At 36.8% G+C, this 22139-nt stretch overlaps 1 protein-coding gene across 17 annotated transcripts in view; it reads right to left on the bottom strand.

The window, feature by feature from the left end:
• The window catches only part of EVI5 (ecotropic viral integration site 5), a 234951-nt gene that overhangs the window by 40628 nt on the left and 172184 nt on the right, over window positions 1-22139 (bottom strand). The window contains exon 19 of one of the 17 annotated variants that reach the window (XM_058716564.1): window positions 9002-10880. The exons of the other annotated variants lie outside the window; for them this stretch is intronic. Within the exon in view, the coding sequence (XP_058572547.1) occupies window positions 10860-10880 (21 nt within the window). The 3' untranslated portion in view covers window positions 9002-10859. Of the gene's footprint in view, window positions 1-9001; window positions 10881-22139 lie in introns of those variants that run through there. 17 annotated transcript variants of the gene reach the window in all.

The following is a 22139-nucleotide window of genomic DNA, read 5'->3' as shown; positions in this document are numbered from 1 at the left end:
TAGGTAAGTGAATATAATAATATAAACAACATAATCTAGGAAATGGTTAAAACAGTGATTGCCAAAGATGATTATTGTTGGGAGTTTTGTAAACACATGGATTAAGAGAATCTATTGCTGACCTAATGAATTCTAAATATCTGGGAATGGGGCTTGAAAATCAGTACACATTGAAAGCTACACCCAGATTTCAAACTATATTACAAAGCTGTAATCATCAAGACAGTATGGTACTGGCACAAGAACAGACACTGAGATCAATGGAACAGAACAGAGAACCCAGAAATGGACCCACAAACATATGGCCAACTAATCTTTGACAAAGCAGGAAAGAATATCCAATGGAATAAAGACAGTCTCTTCAGCAAGTGGTGCTGGGAAAATTGGACTGTGACACGCAGAAAAATGAACCTGGACAACTTTCTTACACCATATGCAAAAATAAACTCAAAATGGATGAAAGACCTAAATGTAAGACAGGAAGCCATCAAAATCCTCAAGAAGAAAGCAGGCAAAAATCTCTTTGACCTTGGCCGCCGCAACTTCTTACTCAACATGTCTCCGGAGGCAAGGGAAACAAAAGCAAAAAAGAACTATTGGGGCCTCATCAAAATAAAAACTTCTGCACAGCGAAGGAAACAATCAGCAAAACTAAAAGGCAACAGACAGAATAGGAGAAGATATTTGCAAACGACATAAAGGTTAGATAAAGGGTTAGTATCCAAAATCTATAAAGAACTTATCAAACACAACACCCAAAACACATAGAAGAAATGGGCAAAAGACATGAATAGACACTCCTCCAAAGAAGACATCCAGATGGCCAAATGACACATGAAAAAATACTCCACATCACTCACCATCAGGGAAATACAAAGCAAAACCACAATGAGACACCACCTTACACCTGTCAGAATGGCTAACATGAACAACTCAGGCAACAAAAGATATTGGCTAGGATGCGGAGAAAGAGGATCTCTTTTGCACTGCTGGTAGGAATGCCAACTGGTGAGGCCACTCTGAAAAGCAGTCTGGAGGTTCCTCAAAAAATTAAAAATAGAACTACCCTATGACCCAGCATCTACACTACTAGGTATTTATCCAAGGGATACAGGTGTGCTGTTTTGAAGGGACACATGCACCCCAATGTTTATAGCAGTACTATCAACAATAGCCAAAGTATGGAAAGAGCCCAAATGTCCATCGATGGATGAATGGATAAAGAAGATGTGGTATATATATACAATGGAGTATTACTCGGCAATCAAAAGGAATGAAATCTTGCCATTTGCAACTACGTGGATGGAACTAGAGGTTATTATGCTAAGCAAAATTAGTCAGAGAAAGACAAATATATGACTTCACTCGTGTGAGGATTTTAAGAGAAAATAGATGAATATATGGGAAGGGAAGCAAAAATCATATAAAAACAGGAGGGAGACAAAACATAAGAGACTCTTAAATATGGAGAACAAAGAAGATTACTGGAGGGATTGTGGGGGGGGGGGATGGGCTAAATGAGTAAGGGACATTAAGGAATCTACTCCTGAAATCATTGTTGCACTATATGCTAACTAATTTGGATGTAAATTAGAAAGTAAATAAAATAAAACTGTTAACCAGAAAAAAAACAAAAAGAAAGCTACACAAGTGGTGGTTCTGACACAGCCAGTGTGTAGACCTACACATGAAACACACTGGTTTGTACAACCTTTGAAAATTAACTATTTTTAAACACAAATTCAAAATTCTATATATATACCAGTTATAAAATACTTTTATCTTTCTTAAAAAATCTCAAATAATATTTTTTAAGTTTATACTCATTACAGAATTTATTCAGTATAGTTTTTTTATATAAAAAAAGAGATAGAGGTGCCTGCCTGGGTGGCTCAGTTGGTTAAGCATCATCTGACTCTTGATTTCGGCTCAGGTCATGATCTCATGGTTCATGAGTTTGAGCCCCATGTGGGGCTGTTGGCATGGAGCCTGCTTCGGATTCCCCCTCCCTCTCTCTCTGCCCCTTCTCAGCTCATATGCACACACATTCTCTCTCTCAAAATAAATAAAAAAATAAATTTGAAATTTCAAAAAAGAGGTAAATACTTCTCTTAACTACCACCACAATGGTAAATGTGTTAAATGACCAAGACACATCAACTTATTTACAAATAGTCTCTACATTCCCAGAGAGAAAATATTTTAGAATGAAAATAGAAGAAAACTGGCAAGGGTTCTTAAATTAATTTCTTTCAATTCTACTGTCAGTTTCACTTCATGTTATTTCTATGTTAGTTTCAGCTGGTCAGTTCCCTGTCTACAGAGGTTGGCTGAATTTTGAACTCAAATCCCTTTCTTGGTTAACCTAGCTCTCAAACAGAAAATGTTATTTTAAAGTTTAGTAATGTATGATGAGGAACTAAACAATGTTTAGGATCAGAAAAAAATCCCACATATATGATCCCTATGACTGAATACTAAGATAACTATTCAAAAGAATGAAGAAACACCAAAGATTTGAGAACCAGCTGAATAATTCTTTAAAAACTTAAAACTATCAATATCTATGAGAAGATAGGCCAGTAAATAAGGGATCCAATTTTCTCAGCTTTTTACTAGGTAACAGGTTGATAGAGTTAAAAAGCTATTTTCTTTAATATAACCATAAATGTGCATAGAGAAATATTTTGCTAAGAGCAGTGATTCTGGTGTTTAACTACTTGGCCTGTTTTTTAGTGACTTTAGGTATATACATTCACCAGGTTTATCCCTGCAACCACAGGGAGCTATAAATCAGGAAAGGATGAGGCAGAGATATAAAGTGCCCAGGATGTATCACATATTCTACTACAGTTGATTGAAAAATTAGTCACTGCTGTAGTCAGCAGGAAAAAAGTGAATAGGTACTTGTGCAATGTGTATACATTCACAGTAGCAAGCAGACATTGAAATCAGAGATATCCTCGCCTACATCTACTGTATACTCCAACATACTATTTAAAAAGTTGAACAATTAAATGTGGTGGTGCATGGAGCTAGAAAAATTAAGTAAAAATGTGAAAGACTTCCTCTGTAGCTCTAAGCAGCATGCTTCTCACATATTATATTGCAGCAAAACTGAGATGAGTAGGATGTTAACTTGCTTTGAACAAGTGTTTGGAAGAAAAAGTGTATTATATTAAAAAATATTGTGGAGGTGAGAAAAGAGGAGGCAGGGGCTCAGGTTTGTTTAACTCACAAATTTAGCCTCATTTTTTACATATAATTGTAATAGGTATGTCTAAGAGTCTTATTTGTTTCTTTATCTGTTTTTAATGCTGGTTATAACTTACCCTATCTTGGCACAGGAAGGACACTTCCTTAGAGACAGGAAGATAGCAGATTTTAAAAGCTGTGTTTCAAGCCATAGGCTTTTTAATACCCTATGCAACTGGATAATTTGCTTAGAAGTTTTTGGGTTTTTAAAGAGAATTTAACCAGTTAATACCCAGTTAATGTAACAGATGCATAGATGCAAAACATGAAAAGCACCTAGTCTGTCATTTACATTTGCAAAATTTTCCTCTAGCCTTTTCAGTTTTCAAATATTTCAAATCTACAGAAGAGGTGAAATAATAGTACAATACTCATATACCATTCAGCTATATTCACCAATTACTTTTTTGCTACATCTGCTTTTGTTCTCTCAGTACGTGTATCTTCTGAACCATTTGAATGCAAATTGCAGATATGACACTTCCCTACTATATATTTCAGCATGCATTTCCTAAGAACAAGGAACTGCCTCACATAACTAAATGCCACTAACACACTTAAAGTAATAGTTTAACATCACAGTATCATCGAATACATAGCTCCTATTCAAATTCCCTTAGAAGGGTCCTAAATGGTGGTGCCTGTGTGGCTCAGCTGGTTAAGCGTCCAACTTCGGCTCAGGTCATGATCTCACTGCTTGCGAGTTCAAGCCCTGTATCGGGTTCTGTGCTGACTGCTGAGCCTGGAGCCTGCTTCAGATTGTGTGTGTCTCTCTCTCCGCCCCTCTCCCACTTGCAGTCTCTCTCTTTCTCTCTCTCAAAAATAAATAAAACATTAAAAAAATTTTTAAAGGGTTCTAAAGGGTTTATTACTATCCAGAATCAAACCAAGGTTTATAGTTACACTTGGCTATTGTGTATCTCTTTACATCTGTAATAGTCCCTCTGCTTTTTGTCATGACTGTTAATATTTTTAAGAGTTCAAGTCTAGAGATTGTGTATTATCCAAGCTGAAATACAAAAATTTCCCATTCCAACAAAACTCCAAGTCAAGTACTGTTTTTATTTCTTTTTTTCAAACCCAACAGGCAGCAGGATAAAACTAATATAATGTATATTTAAAGTTTGGTTGTGTTAAGGGAGTAAGCACAGAAGACATGGCCAGAGAAACTTAAATATCTGAAGCCAAAGACTAAGAAAATGTATAGGAATAGCACTAGAAGACAGCATTTTATAAATTATGCTGGTAAATATTTACTTTATTATTTTATTATTTATATATATTTGATAAAAAGATACACATAATGAATATTAGTAGTTATGACTTTTTTTTTTTTTTTTTTTTTTGCCTCTTACTAAGAAACTAACCTATAGGTTTAACTCTTCAATCATGGGAAGTCTAAATAACTCTATCCATACTTCACATCACTTTATTCTTTTTTTTTTTTTTTTTAATTTTTTTTCAACGTTTTTTAATTTATTTTTGGGACAGAGAGAGACAGAGCATGAACGGGGGAGGGGCAGAGAGAGAGGGAGACACAGAATCGGAAAGAGGCTCCAGGCTCCGAGCCATCAGCCCAGAGCCTGACGCGGGGCTCGAACTCACGGACCGCGAGATCGTGACCTGGCTGAAGTCGGACGCTTAACCGACTGCGCCACCCAGGCGCCCCTTCACATCACTTTAAACACACACAAAATGCCTTTTAACCTGTCATTTGTCTCTTTGCAAAAATATTCTATGTAGTAAATAGATGATTTTAAGTTTGTTTATTTATTTATGTATTTTGAGAGACAGGGTACAAGCAAGGGAGGGGCAGAGAGAGAGGGAAGAGAGAGAATCCCAAGCAGGCTCTGCACTGTCAGTGCATAGCCCAATGTGGGTCTCAAACTCATGAACTGTGAGATCATGACCTGAGCCAAAGGCAGATGCTTAACTGACTGAGCCACCCAATGCCCCTGTAGTAGGTAGATGACTTTAAATTCTGGGAAAAGCATAGAGGTAGTCACCAAGAAAAGACTAAAAAAGAGAGGACTTGTCATAAAAGGAAAGCATCGAATATCACTTATTCAGCTTCACCTTGCTCAGTGAGGCAGTGCCTACAGCGGGAAAATCCTGTAGCTTAAAAAAAATGTGATTCATCTTCTGGATGGCTGGAACCATCATATTTCAATATCCTCATATTCCATGTCATGAGGGTTTATCACCTCAGTGGAAGATTCATCTCCACTTTTATTTCTTGGCTTTGTATTTTATATTTTGTTTTTAATATCACAAAGTTAAACTCCAAATAGGTGCTCTTGTGCAGTGTAAAACAGCTTTTGTCTCACTTTTTCCCCTATCAGGAAAGGATATATGATGAAATCCTATTTACTAATAATAAACACTGTCATGCTAGGTTAAGACCTGACAAGTCCTTTGGTAGTAGTGTCTTGGGATACTGAGACTTTTAAACAATTAGTTCCAAAAAGCCTTTCTAAATCTAAGCAAGTATCAGTTCATCTTTTTGTCATTCCACTACTCAGCATTGTTATTTCTTGAGATCCTCTTCTGCCAGCTTGAAGACTATCATGGTCTAGACCTATTATTTTCATACTTTGGATTCTGATCACCAATTCTTTCTCTTAGCAAGATTTTCTCCAGACTGATAAATTAAAAAGCTGTCCTCTTTTTTAGCACTGCCCCTGTACTTGTGCATTATCTTCATAAGTGGCTTGACCCAAGCATGGCCTAGATCCAACAGCATTAGAGCATTAAACAGACTCAGGAGCTAACTAACTTAGCAAGGATCACATGGCTATCTAGGAAAAAGCCAAGGGTGAAATCAGGTTCCACTCCTACTCCCATATTTGTGCAACAAACTACAGCAGGATATATGTTAGAATTGTTTTTCTAAAAATGGTGCTGATAATTTTATGTATTCATGTTATCTTTTCCTGGACCCTCCATAAAAAGTGATAGTAAGCCAAAGTTGGGGAATACATTCCTTAGCTGTTGAAGTTTGTCACGTATCTTCCTTAGCATCAGATGACCAGACAGCTTCCTATATATTCATTTCACTGATAAAACATGCTCTTCTCTCATTTGTTTAAAGGACACATGAAGAGCTGATTTTGCCAACAAGAATTTTTATCAACTTATTAGACTACTAGAGTACTGGAATTTGATAAGGAGCCAGCCACTTTTATCAAGTATAGATGAAGGCCAGTATGAAAAACCCAATTATAATTACTTATCAATTCAGTAATCTCTTCTCATATGAAGTCAAGGGAGAACAAGGTATAAAAAAGAAAACAAAGATAAGTCAAAGACAGCCTATATAAACATAGTATCAATAATATGCATTTGAAATTAATAACTCATACTATAAAATTAATTTTGTCTATAATTTCAATGAGATAGTTTGGCTTGGCTGTGAATAATATTGTTATTAAGTCATTTTTCTCACTGCTCCCCTATCAAAAATTCATCACCTTTAGCTTATGATTTGGGAGTTCACCTGATATATAGAGGAATTTAAATGCCTCGGGAAAAAAAGTAGAGAAAAACAATTTAAAAATATATCATTTCTATTCATATTTCCTATAATTGATCAATGTTAAAATCTTGAAAGATGTACAGTCAGCTTTTTTAAGAAAGAGAAACAATTGTTTCTGTAAAATTATACTTTTACCTTAAACAACTCAAAGGAAAAAATATAACAATGAAAATTAAATCTTAAACTTTAGCTGAAATTGATAAAAAAGAAAATATAGGGAACTTGAGTCAGGTTTCTGTCCAAACTGTGTCCCTTGAATTGTAATTTTTTTTTTTTATTTTTAAAAAAAAATTTTTTTTTCAACGTTTTTTATTTATTTTTGGGACAGAGAGAGACAGAGCATGAACGGGGGAGGGGCAGAGAGAGAGGGAGACACAGAATCGGAAACAGGCTCCAGGCTCCGAGCCATCAGCCCAGAGCCTGACGCGGGGCTCGAACCCACGGACCGCGAGATCGTGACCTGGCTGAAGTCGGACGCTTAACCGACTGCGCCACCCAGGCGCCCCCCTTGAATTGTAATTTTAATTGCCCAAATAAATGACTGTTTGCTACATATAAAAAAAAAAAAAGCACAGCGAATGCAAAGTGTTTCTTCAATACAAGAGGCATAATTTCCTAAAAAAAAAAAAAAAAAAGACCTCTAACTTTAAGTGTTTATGAAAAACATTTAGATGCTGGAGTCCATTTTGTAAAAATTACATACTTTAAACTCATTTGCCTATCTTGCTGTAAAGATACATGTACATTTATACTTGGTTTCATCTCCCCTATCTCCACTTCCAGATTTTTGATAACATTGTTACACTGTCAAAGTTTGAAGGAAACCATCCTAACCTGTACCCCTTTATTCCCATGTTTGTTTAGTATTAGTTCTGTATTCAAATTAATTCAATAGTTACCACCTCTCTTTTTAAACAGCACCTGCATTTCTCAGTTCTTTGACTTGTTTTAAGCTAGATTTCACAATTCCTAGTTTTTTGAAGAAAGAACTGTGGAAACAGTATCCCAGCAGTCTTTCACACTGGAAAATGCCAACCTGTCTCTTCAATATATTTAAATGACACCTTGTTAGGTTATAATATCTCTGGGTCACCCAAACTCAGAATTTTGTAGACTAGTACTAAGAGAACCTTCTATGATGACAGAAATGTTTTCTACCTGCATTGTCTAATGTGGTAGCTAGTAGCTACTGAGGCTATGGAGCTAAGTGTGACTGAGGGACTGATTTTAATTTTTTTAACTTAAATCAATTGAAATTTAAATTACCACATGTGGCTAGTGGTTACTGTACTGGAGAGTGCAGCATAGCCACTGCTCCATTGGTTTCTGGCCTTGAATGTGCCATGAGAAATGTGGAGGACAAGTCTTAATTTTCCCATACAATTTTGTGGATAATTTGCTTTGAGTGTTTATGGAGTATTGTGTGTCAAAATTTTCTGGAACACAGAGTGTTCTTTTAATTTGTGTATTTAAATCTTCCTGAATTTCAGGGACCTCTTCTTGTTTACATATTAAAAAAAAAATTTTTTTTTAGTATTTATCTATTTTTGAGAGACAGAGAGATAGAGCATGAGTGGGGGAGGAGCAGAGAGAGAAGGAGACACAGAATCCTCAGCAGGTTCCAGGCTCTGAGCTGTAAGCACAGAGCCCAATGTGGGGCTCGAACTCATGGACCACAAGATCATGACCTGAGCCAGAGTCAGATGCTTAACCGACTGAGCCACCCAGGAACCCCAATTGTTTATATATTTTTTAAATCGAAGTGTAATTAACATACAATGTTATATTAGTTTCAGGTGTACAATATAGAGATTCAACAATTCTATACATTACTCAGTGTTCAGCAGGTCAAGTATACTCTTTTTTTTTTTTTTAAATTTTTTTTTTTTTTCAACGTTTTTTATTTATTTTTGGGACAGAGAGAGACAGAGCATGAACGGGGGAGGGGCAGAGAGAGAGAGGGAGACACAGAATCGGAAACAGGCTCCAGGCTCCGAGCCATCAGCCCAGAGCCTGACGCGGGGCTCGAACTCACGGACCGCGAGATCGTGACCTGGCTGAAGTCGGACGCTTAACCGACTGCGCCACCCAAGCACCCCTCAAGTATACTCTTAATCTTCTTTATTTCATCCATCCTCCCACCTATCTCTCCTCTGGTAACCACCAGTTTGTTCTCTGTATTTAAAGAGTGTGGGGGTTTTTGTTTGTTTGTTTGTTTTTTTTAAGTGTATGTCTGTCTGTCTGTCTGTCTGTAAATAATCTCTATACCCAACATGGGGCTCAAACTCACGACCCTGAGATGAAGAGTTGCATGCTCTTCTGACTGAGCCAGTTAGGTGCCCCTGTTTAGGTTCTTAAATTTCACATATGAGAGAAATGATATGGTAGATATAGTCAATGGAATATTACTCAACCATAAAAAAGAATGAGACTTACCATTTGCAACAACACAATGGATCTAAGGGTAAAATGCTAAGTGAAATAAGTCAGTCAGAGACAGACAAATATCATGATTTCACTCATATGTGAAACTGTTCATATTTTTTTTAATACATCTTCTTTCTATTTATTGTGGGACACCAGTTATCCTTAGTGTTAGATTATCTATCATTCATCCATACCTGTTAGCTAATAACTATTTTACATTCTTAATCTCTGCATTCACTATGATTATCTCAAGCTTTTCTTCCATGCCAGTATTCTACTTTTCAATACTGTTTATTTGAATAGACTACTCTTTTCTAGTTTCTGCAGTGATGCACTGGGTTTCAATTTGCTTCCCTAGCACCATCTTATTTCTTACATCAGTATTTTTTATCATCTTTTGATTTCTTAATTTTATTGAAGTCATGTTTGTTTCATAGCATGAAGCAATTGTAATTCCTCCCTTATCCTTAAGTTACCTTCCTTCTTTCTTTCTCTTTTTTTGCTGAAATAATATAAACCAAGTTGCTGTGCCATTTCTTCTCATGCTCATGGCTGGGTGACTATCAAGATATTTCAAATGCTTTAAGAATATAGGTTACTTATTAACTCTTTTTTCCACCATATTTAAAAATCTATTTTCTTTGCCCTCCAAGCTCAAGTTTCTTTGAGAACTTTTGTATAGCCTGAGGAATAACACAGGGAAAGGAAGAACCTGGCTAAATAAGGACCTTATTCTTCTGAGATTTTGTTAAATATCTGTTATTATCTAACTGGGAGGATATACGTCAAAACCTGGGTTTTAAGATTCATATAATTCCCCAAATTCAGTGTGTTATCCCCAAGGCCTTCACTTTAAAATCCAGATTTTCGGGGCGCCTGGGTGGCTCAGTCGGTTAAGCGTCCGACTTCAGCTCAGGTCACGATCTCGCGGTCCGTGAGTTTGAGCCCCGCGTCGGGCCCTGGGCTGATGGCTCAGAACCTGGAGCCTGCTTCCAATTCTGTGTCTCCCTCTCTCTCTGCCTCTCCCCCGTTCATGCTTTGTCTCTCTCTGTCTCAAAAATAAATAAACGTTAAAAAAAAAAAAAAAAAAAAAAAATCTAAAATCCAGATTTTTACTTTTTAATCTCTTTGACTGGATTGTTCTTCCAGAAGTTTCTGAAATTCCTCATTCAGAAAATTACATACTCATTTTCTTTCTCTTTACATTTGGGATATGAAAGAATCTTCGGGCGATTTTGCTGACTTACCTATCTAGCTTGGTGAACAGGATAGGAAAAGGAGACAGTTGAGGTTAGAAGCCAAGCCCTACTAGGCCTCTTTGTTCTAGACTAATTTATTTCTTTTCTTAGCTGTCATGTTTAAAGTTTACTGCACTAGGTTTTGCTCCTTTTCCTTTCAGGCTGCTTTTATAATTAAATTTTTTTTTTTAACATTTATTTATTTTTGAGACAGAGAGAGACAGAGCATGAACGGGGGAGGGGCAGAGAGAGAGGGAGACACAGAATCGGAAGCAGGCTCCAGGCTCTGAGCCGTCAGCCCAGAGCCCAACGCGGGGCTCGAACTCACAGACCGCGAGATCGTGACATAAGCTGAAGTCGGACACTCAACCAACTGAGCCACCCAGGCGCCCCTCAGGCTGCTTTTAAAGTAGAAAAGTAGTTGCCTTAAAAAAAAAAAAAAAAAAAAAGCCCTATTTACTATTTTGTTAGATACAAAATTATAGAATCACTGAGAAAGTAAAGCAAAGCTGGAGGCATCATAATTCCAGACTTCAAGCTGTAGTACAAACCTGTAGAAATCAAGACCGTATGGTACTGGCACAAAAAGAGACACACAGATCAATGGAACAGAATAGAGAATCCAAAAATGGACCCACAACTATATGGTCAACTAATCAACAAAACAGGAAAGAATATTCAGTGGAAAAGAGACAGTCTCTGCAACAAATGTTGTTGGGAAAATGGGATAGCAACATGCAGAAGAATGAAACTGGACCACTTTCTTACACCACACACAAAAATAAATTCAAAATGGATGAAAGACCTAAATGTGACACCAGAAACCATCAAAATCCTAGAGGAGAACACAGATAACAACCTCTTTGACCTTGGCTAGAGCAACTTCTTATTAAACACATCTCTGGAGTCAGGGGAAACAAAAGCAAAGATGAACTATTGGGACTTTATCAAGATAAAAAGCTTTTGCACAGCAAAGGAAACAATCAACAAAACTAAAAGGCAGCCTACAGAATGGGAGAAGATATTTGTAAACGACATATTGATAAAGGGTTAGTATCCAAAATCTATCAAGAATTTTTCAAACTGAACCCACAAAAACAAATAATCCAATTAAGAAATGGGTAGAAGACCTCAACAGACATTTTCCAAAGAAGACATCCAGAGGACTAACAAACATATGAAAAGATGCTCAATATCATTCATTATCAGGGAAATACAAATCAAAACCATGAAGAGATAACAAGTCACACCTGTCAGAATGGCTAAAATTAACAAAACAGGAAACAAGTGATAGCGAGGGTGGAGAGAAAGGGGGACTCTCTTTGTACTGTTGGTGGGAATGCAAACTGGTGCAGCCACTTTGGAAAAGAGTATGGAGATTCCATAAAAGGTAAAAACAGAACTACCTTACAATCCAGCAATTGCACTATAGGTATTTACCCAAAGGGTACAAAAATACAGATTTGAAGAGTTACATGAACCCCAATGTTTATAGAAGCATTATCAACAATAGCCAAACCATGGAAAGAACCCAAATGTCCATCAACTGATGAATGGATAAAGAAGAGGTGGTGTCTGCCTGTCTCTGTCTCTCTATATATATTAAAATATTACTCAGCCATCAAAAAGAATGAAATCTTACCATTTGCAACAATGTGGATAGAGCTAGAGGGTATTAAGCAAAATAAGTCAGTCAGAGAAAGACAAATACCATATAATGTCACTCATATGTAGAATTTAAGAAACAAAACACATGAACTTATGAGACAGCGGAAAAAGGAAAGAAAGGGAAACAAACCATAAGAGGCTCTTAAATATAGAAAACAAACTGAGGGTTGAATGAGGGAGGTGAGTGGGGGGTGGGTTAGATAGGTGATGGGTGTTAAGGAGGGCACTTGATATGATGAGCACTAGCTGTTATATGGAAGTGATGTATCACTGAAGTCTACTCCTGAAAACAGTATTGCACTAAATGTTAACTAGGTAGAATTTAAATAAAAAATTGCAAAGAAAAGGAAAAAAAAAAAGTATAGGATCAGTTTCAATCTACCTCTGGGACACCATTTATTTAAATAAATCTTTACATATGTGGTCCTTAGAACATGCTACTACCTCTTATGGCACAGAATATCAAACCCTCAGGGAGCCTGGGTGGCTCAGTTGGTTGAGTGTTTGGCTCTTGGTTTCAGCTGAGGTCATGATCCCAGGGTGGTAGGATGGAGCCCCATGTCTGGCTCTGTGCTGAGCATGGAGCTTACTTAAGATTCATTCTCTCTCTCTCTCTCTCTCTCTCTCTCTCTCTCTCTCTCTCTCTCTCTCCTTTTCTTTTCTTTCTTTCTTCCCTTCCTTCCTCTCTCTCTCTCTCGTTTTTTTCTCTCTCCCCCCCACCGCTCTCCCCTGCTCTAGCACACTCTCCCTCTAAAATAAAAAATTAAAGGGGCGCCTGGGTGGCGCAGTCGGTTAAGCGTCCGACTTCAGCCAGGTCACGATCTCGCGGTCCGTGAGTTCGAGCCCCGCGTCAGGCTCTGGGCTGATGGCTCGGAGCCTGGAGCCTGTTTCCGATTCTGTGTCTCCCTCTCTCTCTGTCCCTCCCCCGTTCATGCTCTGTCTCTCTCTGTCCCAAAAATAAATAAATAAACGTTGAAAAAAAAAAATTAAAAAAAAAATAAAATAAAATAAAAAATTAAAAATTAAAAAAAAAAAAGAATATCAAACTCTCTTAAAGATGGCTGTTTTCTGCCCCCTAAAATTCATTCTGCAATTGTTTTTTGAGCACCTGTTATATGTCAGGTAAAAGGCATACTGCAGTAAATAATATAAATAAGGTTCTAACAGTATTCGTGGGAGTGAGTTAATTCTTGATGTGAAGATAATTAAAGACTCTGGTAAGAGTCATAAACAATATAAAACATGATGATGAAACAGAGAGTAAACAGTGTAAGGGTCCAACTTTACAAAGGTAGTCAGGGAAAATTTGTGAGTGGGTGACTTTTGAGATAAAAATGATGAGAAGGGGGGCGCCTGGGTGGCGCAGTCGGTTAAGCGTCCGACTTCAGCCAGGTCACGATCTCGCGGTCCGTGAGTTCGAGCCCCACGTCAGGCTCTGGGCTGATGGCTCAGAACCTGGAGCCTGTTTCCGATTCTGTGTCTCCCTCTCTCTCTCTGTCCCTCCCCCGTTCATGCTCTGTCTCTCTCTGTCCCAAAAATAAATAAACGTTGAAAAAAAAAAATTAAAAAAAAAAAAATGATGAGAAGGAACCACCACAGAATGGCTCAGGGAGCATAGTGTCCAAATGCAGAGTAGAGTAAGAGCAAAAGCCTTCATGTAGGAATGAATAAGTTTGGTGCAAGCAACATAAAGGAGGATGGTGTTGCTAGAGCATAACACATGAAGGGTAGTGTGGTTTATGACACAGTCAAGAGAAGTAGGCAGGAGCCAGACAACTCAGGGACTTCAAGGCCACAGAATGAGTACAGCACTTTTGTTTGATGAACCAAGTTTTCTTTGTTGCTATTTTCCTATGATTATTTGGAAGTTCTAATTCTTATTTCCATTCTAGCAATGATTATCTTAAAGTATATACGTTTAAATGTATATACTTTTCAAAAATTACAATAGTAATCATCTAAGTTCATATAGTGTAAAAAGTAAACTCCTGCCCCTTACTCTTTTGCACTAAGCCCTTTACTCTCCTCAGAGGGAACACTGTCAACAGTTTTGACAGGTATCACAGCAGACTACTCTAATGTATTTAAACATAAATATGTGTATACAGGTAGTACACACACATATACTTTTTAAAACGCACATGGAATTATGTTCTACATTGTCTATGATCTGTTTTTCTCATTTAATATGTCTTGCAGATCTTTAGTCTTTCTTGAAGATAGAGACTATGACAAGTATGGATTTACTATGGTTTAACAATTCTCCTATTTAAGAGTGGTTACCAATATTTTTAAAGAATAAAAACGATGTGGGGCACCTGGGTGGCTCAGTCGCTTAAGCATCCGACTTCAGCTCAGGTCACGATCTCACGGTCCGTGAGTTCGAGCCCCGCATCGGGCTCTGGGCTGATGGCTCAGAGCCTGGAGCCTGCTTCTGATTCTGTGTCTCCCTCTCTCTCTGCCCCTCCCCCATTCATGCTCTGTCTCTCTGTGTCTCAAAAATAAATAAACGTTAAAAAAAAAAAAATTAAAAAAAAAAAGAATAAAAACGATGCTGGATTTCTGCATCCATCTTAAGAAGTTAAAGAACACAAAGTAAGTCTAACCTGGAAGGAAATAATAAAAATAAGAACAGCAATAAAACAGAAAAAAAAAGTGGCTTATCATTAAATTTGCCTTTGCTAATATTCTCCTGGCCAGTGGTATTAGAAGTATTGGTTATTAGAAGCACTATTCCTTTCTCCTTTCTTGAATGTTCCACAGATGTTTAATATGCCACCCAATTCTCAATTGAAATTTATAATTAGTTGATACATTTTTATAATTTTAGAATACGAAATCAGTATTTGGCATAGTTTAACATTTTAAGCTTTTCAAATTAAAACTTCAAACAAGGTTTACAAATAGACATCACACCCTTAAAGGAAATAACAGAAACAATTAGTAATCTCTATGCTCTCTTCATAGAGATTTCAAAATAAATCTAAGGTTATACATAGGATGTGGGTTTTTCACTGGGAGAAGTATTACAGAAAGTTTGTGGTATTAGAAGGGTCATGACACAATGCAGGTTGCTTAGTCTTAAATGCAAGTGTAAAGTTTACATTTAAAAAATATTTTAAATTACATGCACAGATAAAAAATATACCTCAAAGACAGACTATGCTAAACATATATCCAAGCACTCTCTCTCTCCTTTGTAAAGCTAAAATATTTCAGAGGCCATGAGAAGGCAATATCTTTGCTGTTTTAAAGGTTAAATAATACTTTTTTTCGAGGCTATATTATGAAACTATGTTCAACGGTCACAGAGGCAACCATGTTAACTTGCAGCAGGGGGACAATTTTTAAGTCCTAATTTGGTATTTTCGATGCATTTATTAAAGCAAAATATATTAAGCAAATTATAACTGCATATGAAATTACTATAGAAGAAAACCCAATGATATGAGTAAATCCCTGACAGGTGATAAGTAATCACCGTGATTAATCAACATAACCTTACTGAAACATCAATAGCAACCACTAAGCTCTAGTAAGTTATTACTGATTTGTAGTTTGCCCAAAGAAAAATTAATCATAATAGTAACTGTGGTAAATGGTAGCCTCTCTGTGACTTCAAGGTGACTCATTTGAAACATCTAAAAACAAAATCATACTCATCTCACATACTATTGATAAAGTTTCTAAAACAGTTTCCTGTAATTTAAAGTCATGCACAAAAAAGGTTTGAATATTTTTTATGGTTTAGCAACTAGAAAAAAGTACATATAAATACTTTTAAGAAAATAATAAGGTAATTTGAAAGTATGTAAGGGAGAACATAAATCTAAAAAAAATTTTAATGCTAAGACTGACTTAATTCCATTTGTGAAGAGAAAGAACAAACACAAATACGCATTTTAAAGTGATCTTTCTTATAGGACCAACTACATGTCCATATGAAAAGTCGGCATTTGCATAAGGTCAAAAGCTAGAAAATATTTCTTATAAATCATAGTTTAATTAGAAGCAAATCAATTTTGTGATGAATACTTAAATTTATAGGATTCCAAGGGTCCCAAAAAACCACGACATTATATAAAGTATTTTTTATAATAGACTTTTTAAAGAACAGTTTTTGATTTACAGAAAAAATGAGAAGACAGAAAGTTCCCATATACCTCCTGCACTAGTTTCCCTATTATTAGCATCTTTCATTATTGTGGTAAATTTGTTATAATTCATTATAATTAATGAGCCAATACTGATATATTTCTAACTAAAGTCTACAGTTTATTCAGATTTCCTTAGTTTTTTTGTTTGTTTGTTTGTGAGCTAATGTCCTTCTTCTGTCCTAAGATCCTATGTAAGATACCACATTACATTACATTTTGCTGTCATGCCTCCTTAGGCTCCTCTTGGCTGTGATAGTTACTCAGACTTTACTTGTTTTTGATGAGCTCTGAGGAGTGCTGGTCAAGTATCTTGTAGGATGCCCCACCATTGAACTTTGACATTTCTTCTCATGTCAAGAATGGGGTATAAAGGTTACTACAAGACTACAGAAATACCATTTTCATACTGTATCAAGGGTACGAACTATCAATATGATTAATAACTACTGATGTTGACCTTGATTATCTGTGTTGAGGTAGTGTTTGTGAAGTTTCTCCACTATACAGTTACTCTTTTTTTTCTGCCTTTTCCATACTGCACCCTTCAGAGGGAAGTCATTGTGCACAGTCCACACTTAAGGAGAAGCACTTATTTTTCTTCTCCTTAAGGGTAGAATATCTACAACAATTATTTAGAATTCTTCTGCATAGAAATTTATCTCTTTTCCCTCATTTATTATTTTTTAATCATTATTTATATCAGTATGGACTCATGGATATTTTATTTTTTTACGTTTATTTATTTTATTTTTGAGAGAGAGTTATGAATGGGGGAGGGGCAGAGAGAGAGGGAGAGACAGAGAATCCCAAGCAGGCTCCACACTGTCAGTGTGGAGCCCGATGCAGGGCTCAAACCCACGAACAGTGAGATCATGACCTGAGCCAAAGTTGGATGCCTAACTGACTGAGCCACCCAGGTGCCCCTTGGATACTTACTTTATACTGTGAGTTACAATCTACTATGAAGTACTTTAAGTATTTTTTCCTTAATTGTTCTACCTTTGGCCATTAGGAGCTCTTTAGGTTGGTTCATCTGTCCCTTTAAGATACTCCTATTAATATAGGATTTTGTTTTTGAGCTTCTCCTTTCTCTAGTATTATAAGGTGTCTAGGCTCATCTTCGTCCTTACTGTATTTCCTGTCCCAGCCCTGGAATCAGCTATTTCTCTGAGGAGCCTTGGTTTCTTTTACTAGAGAATGGTATGAGAGACCAAGATGTATATGCCAGGTGTACATAAACTAAACCTTAGTAACTTTTAATAACACCAAGATGATCATTGCCATGATGGTACTTAAAGGTCTAATCACTCTTCAGTAATTCTTCAGATGCTACATACGGCAATAACTTAAAAACCTCTAGGTATTTAATTTCTTCATATTTAACTGCATACTAAAGTTGGATACGAAAGAATCTGAACACCTAAGTAAAAAAATTTTTTTAACTGAATTTTATAACACTTAATGACTACATAGCAAGCTGAGTAAAATATTCTATATATCTAACTTCCTCTGCTGAGAATTATTATTAAAACTAGGTAAAATTACAGAATAGCTATATTCATAATTTAAAATGCTTAAGATTTTGAGAAAATCATTTAAGAAAAATGAAAAATATTTTACTATTTAAGTTGCTCAAAATGAAAACCATTTTACTTCAAGGGCAGGGAAACTTCCAAAAAGAAGTTTGTTAGCCAAGAGCTGGCAGATAAACTACCACCTGTTGTGAAACCATTAACAAATTAGCTCAGGAAACTGGAAAGCACAGACTGATCACAAAGCTTTATGATAAACACCATCATTTAGTAATGTCACTGTAATTTAATGTTATTAAAACACATATTTTAAAGTTCAGTGATAAAGATTTTATCACTTCCTCTCCATCTCTGCCAAAACTGCATACTGATCTGGGCACACTGATTTAAACCTAACTCACTCATTTTAGGTCAGAACAGAATTTTGAGTGGGTGTTTTTTAAGCCACGAGTGGTTGGGGTATTGCCCATGTGAGGCATCCCTAGAGGTTATCTGCTGGGCAAACTAACGAAAGTGGGTAAATGTTACTGGCTACCAGGAAAAGAACAAAAAGTTGGATTTGAGTAGAACTACACTGTTTTAAATTAAAAATTTTCCATTACTTATAACCAAGCAGCATTAATTTTATAGATGTGCTTGACCCCCAAAAGCTTTTAATATGGTTATGACAAATTAATCTGCTTATCTTTATAATAACCAAAATACAAATTCAATTCCAGGTTAAATATCAGAAAGCTTCAGTTTAATTCCTACCAATTTTATTCAACTATCTGAACAAAAATGAACTTTTCTGTGTTTTGTTCCACCTGCAAAGCAGAGCAAGTTCTATTTAATATGAATGTAAAAATAAAGTCCTTGACTAATAAATAACATTTGGATCAATGAATAAAGGTGGAAAATTCCACTAAGAGAAAGAGGAAACACTTTTTAACCACCATTTCCTCCCTCCTAAATACTATGAATTACTCTTAAAAGCATTTTTTCTGAATCAAGTTCAATTAAATCTTTTTAATAGGTTAAATGTCTTTTTTTCCTTCTTAATTTTTACTTATTTTTTTAAATTTACATCCAAGTTAGTTAGCATATAGTGCAGCAATGATTTCAGGAGTAGATTCCCTAATTCCCCTTAACCATTTAGCCCATCTCCCCTCCCACAACCCCTCTAGTAATCCTGTTTGTTCTCCATATTTCAGAGTCTCTTATGTTTTCATCCCCCTCCCTGTTTTTAGATTGTTTTTGCTTCCCTTCCCTTATGTTCATCTGTTTTGTATCTTAAAGTCCTCATATGAGTGAAGTCACACGATATTTGTCTTTCTCTGACTAATTTCGCTTAGCATAATACCCTCTAGTTCCATTCACGTAGTGCGAATGGCAAGATTTCATTCTTTATGACTGCCGAGTAATCACCCCAATGTTTATAGGAGCACTACCAATAATAGCCAAAGTATGGAAAGAACTCAAATGTCCATCAGTGGATGAATAGATAAAGAAGATGTGGTGTATAAATGTACAATGGAGTATTGCTAGGTTAAATGTCTTCTAATTGATCACTCCTAAGCTCAAAAACCTTGAATGACTTTTCTTTCTTTTTTTTTTTTTTTTTAACATTTATTCATTTTTGAAAGGCAGAGAGAGACAGAGCACGAATGGAGGAGGGGCAGAGAGAGTGGGAGACACAGAAACAAAAGCAGGCTCCAGGCTCCGAGCTGTCAGCACAGAGCCTGACTCGGGGCTTGAACTCACAGACCGCGAGATCATGACCTGAGCCGAAGTCGGTTGCTCAACCGACTGAGCCACCCAGGCGCCCCTTGAATGACTTTTCTATCTTATTCAGACAAAGGCCAAAGTTATTAGGCCCTACATAATCTGCCCTATTTAATCCTCAGACCTCCTCTACTTCCCCTCTTACTTCACCCAAGGGCTCGAATCAGACATGATCCTGGCCTTAGGCTCTTTGCTTTTATTAATACCTTAGCAGGGAATTCTTTCCCTAAATTTGCATGCCTCACCTGCTTGAAATCTTTAACTATCCCACCCCCCCACCATTTTTTTTTTTTTTTTGAGAGAGAGAGAGAGAGAGACAGAGCATGCGCAAGCAAGTGAAGCAAGGGAAAGACAGAGAATCTTAAGCAGGTGGAGCCCAACAAGGGGCTCAATCCCATGACCCTGAGATCACAAGCTGAGCTAAAATCAAGAGTTGAATGTTCAACTGACTGAGCCATCTACGTGCCCCTAAATATCCTTCTAATATGCCATTTCTTACAACATTATTACTTTTTATTTTTCAAAATGGCACTTTAAAAAAAGAGGTTTTTTTTTATTTTTGAGAGAGAGTGTTGTGCTGATAACAGACAGCCCAATGTGGGGCTCAAACTCACAAACCATGAGATCATGACCCATGCCAAAGTCAAATGCTTAACCGACTGAGCCACCAGGTGCCCCTACAACATTATTTTAAAATAGTAAAAGTATCCTACCCTCAACATTCCAACCCTCTTCCTTTCTTACATTTTTTTTTCCCCATTGTATTCATCATCTTCTAAATTACCCACTATATGATTCATTTATTTTATTCATCTGACTTCTCTACCATTAAACTTGACAATGAAAGAGGGATTTTTGTGGGTTTTGTTCACTAATTCTTCTAAAGTGTTTAGAGTAGTGACTAGCCCATAGTAGGCACTCCATAAATACTTATTGAACTGAGTCCAATACCACATTCAAATTAATAGTTTAATCTATTCTTTTAGTCACATTGGGACTTTTCAACACGAGTAATTAAAATAGTGTGAGATGGTTTATAAAAGAAGTCTATAACTGAGTGGGTTAGTGGAGGAAAGACAACAAAATAGACTGGGATGGCATCATGAGAGAAGGCTGATCACAGCAGGTCAAACTTAAGCTGACCTCTGAATGAAAAGAAAGATCAAAAGAGAAGAGAAGAAAAACAGAGTGAACTGGGATTTAAAGGATTTTTTTTTTAAGTTTATTTATTTTGAGAGAAAGTGAGTGTGCGGGAAGAGAGAAGGGCAGAGAGAGAGAGAGAGAGAGAGAGAGAGAGAGAGAGAATCCCAAGCAGGCTCTGCACTGTCAGTGCAGAGTCAGCTGAAGGGCTTGATCCCATGACCCATGAGATCTAACCTAAGTTGAAATCAAAAGTCAGATGCGCAACCAACTGAGCCACCCAGGCGACTCAATTTGCAGGATTCTTAACCAGTTTATTGTGGCTCAAGTATAGGTAAATGCTAGAAAAAGTAGGAAATGAAGCTAGAACGGGAGGGAAGATCAGAGCAAAGAGAGTCTTGTGCAGAGAAGCCAGACTTTGAACTCTGTCCTGAAAGCCACTGGAAGCTACTAAGTAGGTAATGAACAAGGAACTAGCAGAAAGTCAGGGAAGGACAGAGAGACAGGGAGACAGAGAATCCAAAGCAGGCTCTGCACTGTCAGCTTGGAGCCCGATGTGGGGCTTGAATTCATGAAACCGTGAGATCATGACCTGAGCCAAAACCAAGAGTCAGACACTTAACCAACTGAGCCACCCAGATGCTCTGAGAAAAGTTTATAAACTTTATTTTTTTTTTTTTTTTTTTTCAACGTTTTTTATTTTATTTATTTTTGAGACAGAGAGAGACATAGCATGAACGGGGGAGGGGCAGAGAGAGAGGGAGACACAGAATCGGAAACAGGCTCCAGGCTCCGAGCCATCAGCCCAGAGCCTGACGCGGGGCTCGAACTCACGGACCGCGAGATCGTGACCTGGCTGAAGTCGGACGCTTAACCGACTGCGCCACCCAGGCGCCCCAAAAGTTTATAAACTTTAAATCAGACCTAAAGTTTCAAGTTGACTGAAGCATCTTTGAAATCAAATTTAATAAACTTCAGCCTCACAAGTGTATCTACTACCAAATACTGTGTTTATACAAATGAGTATTTGTTCACCTGATGTATTTCCTCATCTAAATAGGACACTTATAAAAGTATAATTTCATATACTTTAAGAAGGCCTTAATTATATTAATAACAGATTACATAATAATATAGTTTATTAAGTGAAGAGTTGGAGAGAAATTGGTTTATGGCGGATAATTTTCTTAATTCATTTATTTAAATTCAAGTTAGTTAACATACAATGTAGTGTTGGTTTCAGGAGTAGAACCCAGTGATTCATCACTTATATATGACATCCAGTGCTCATCCCAACAAGTGCCCTCCTTAATGCCCATCACCCCATCCCCATCCCCTCCAGCAACTCTCAGTTGTTCTCTGTATTTAAGAGTATCTTATGGCTTGCCTTGCTCTCTGTTTTTATCCTATTTTTCCTTCTATG

The sequence above is a fragment of the Neofelis nebulosa genome, chromosome 2 (assembly GCF_028018385.1).
Source record: "Neofelis nebulosa isolate mNeoNeb1 chromosome 2, mNeoNeb1.pri, whole genome shotgun sequence".
In the NCBI taxonomy this organism is placed as follows: Eukaryota; Metazoa; Chordata; class Mammalia; order Carnivora; family Felidae; genus Neofelis; species Neofelis nebulosa.
The sequence above is the reverse complement of the archived record's forward strand: the minus strand, read 5'-3'. Positions and strand labels throughout refer to the sequence as shown.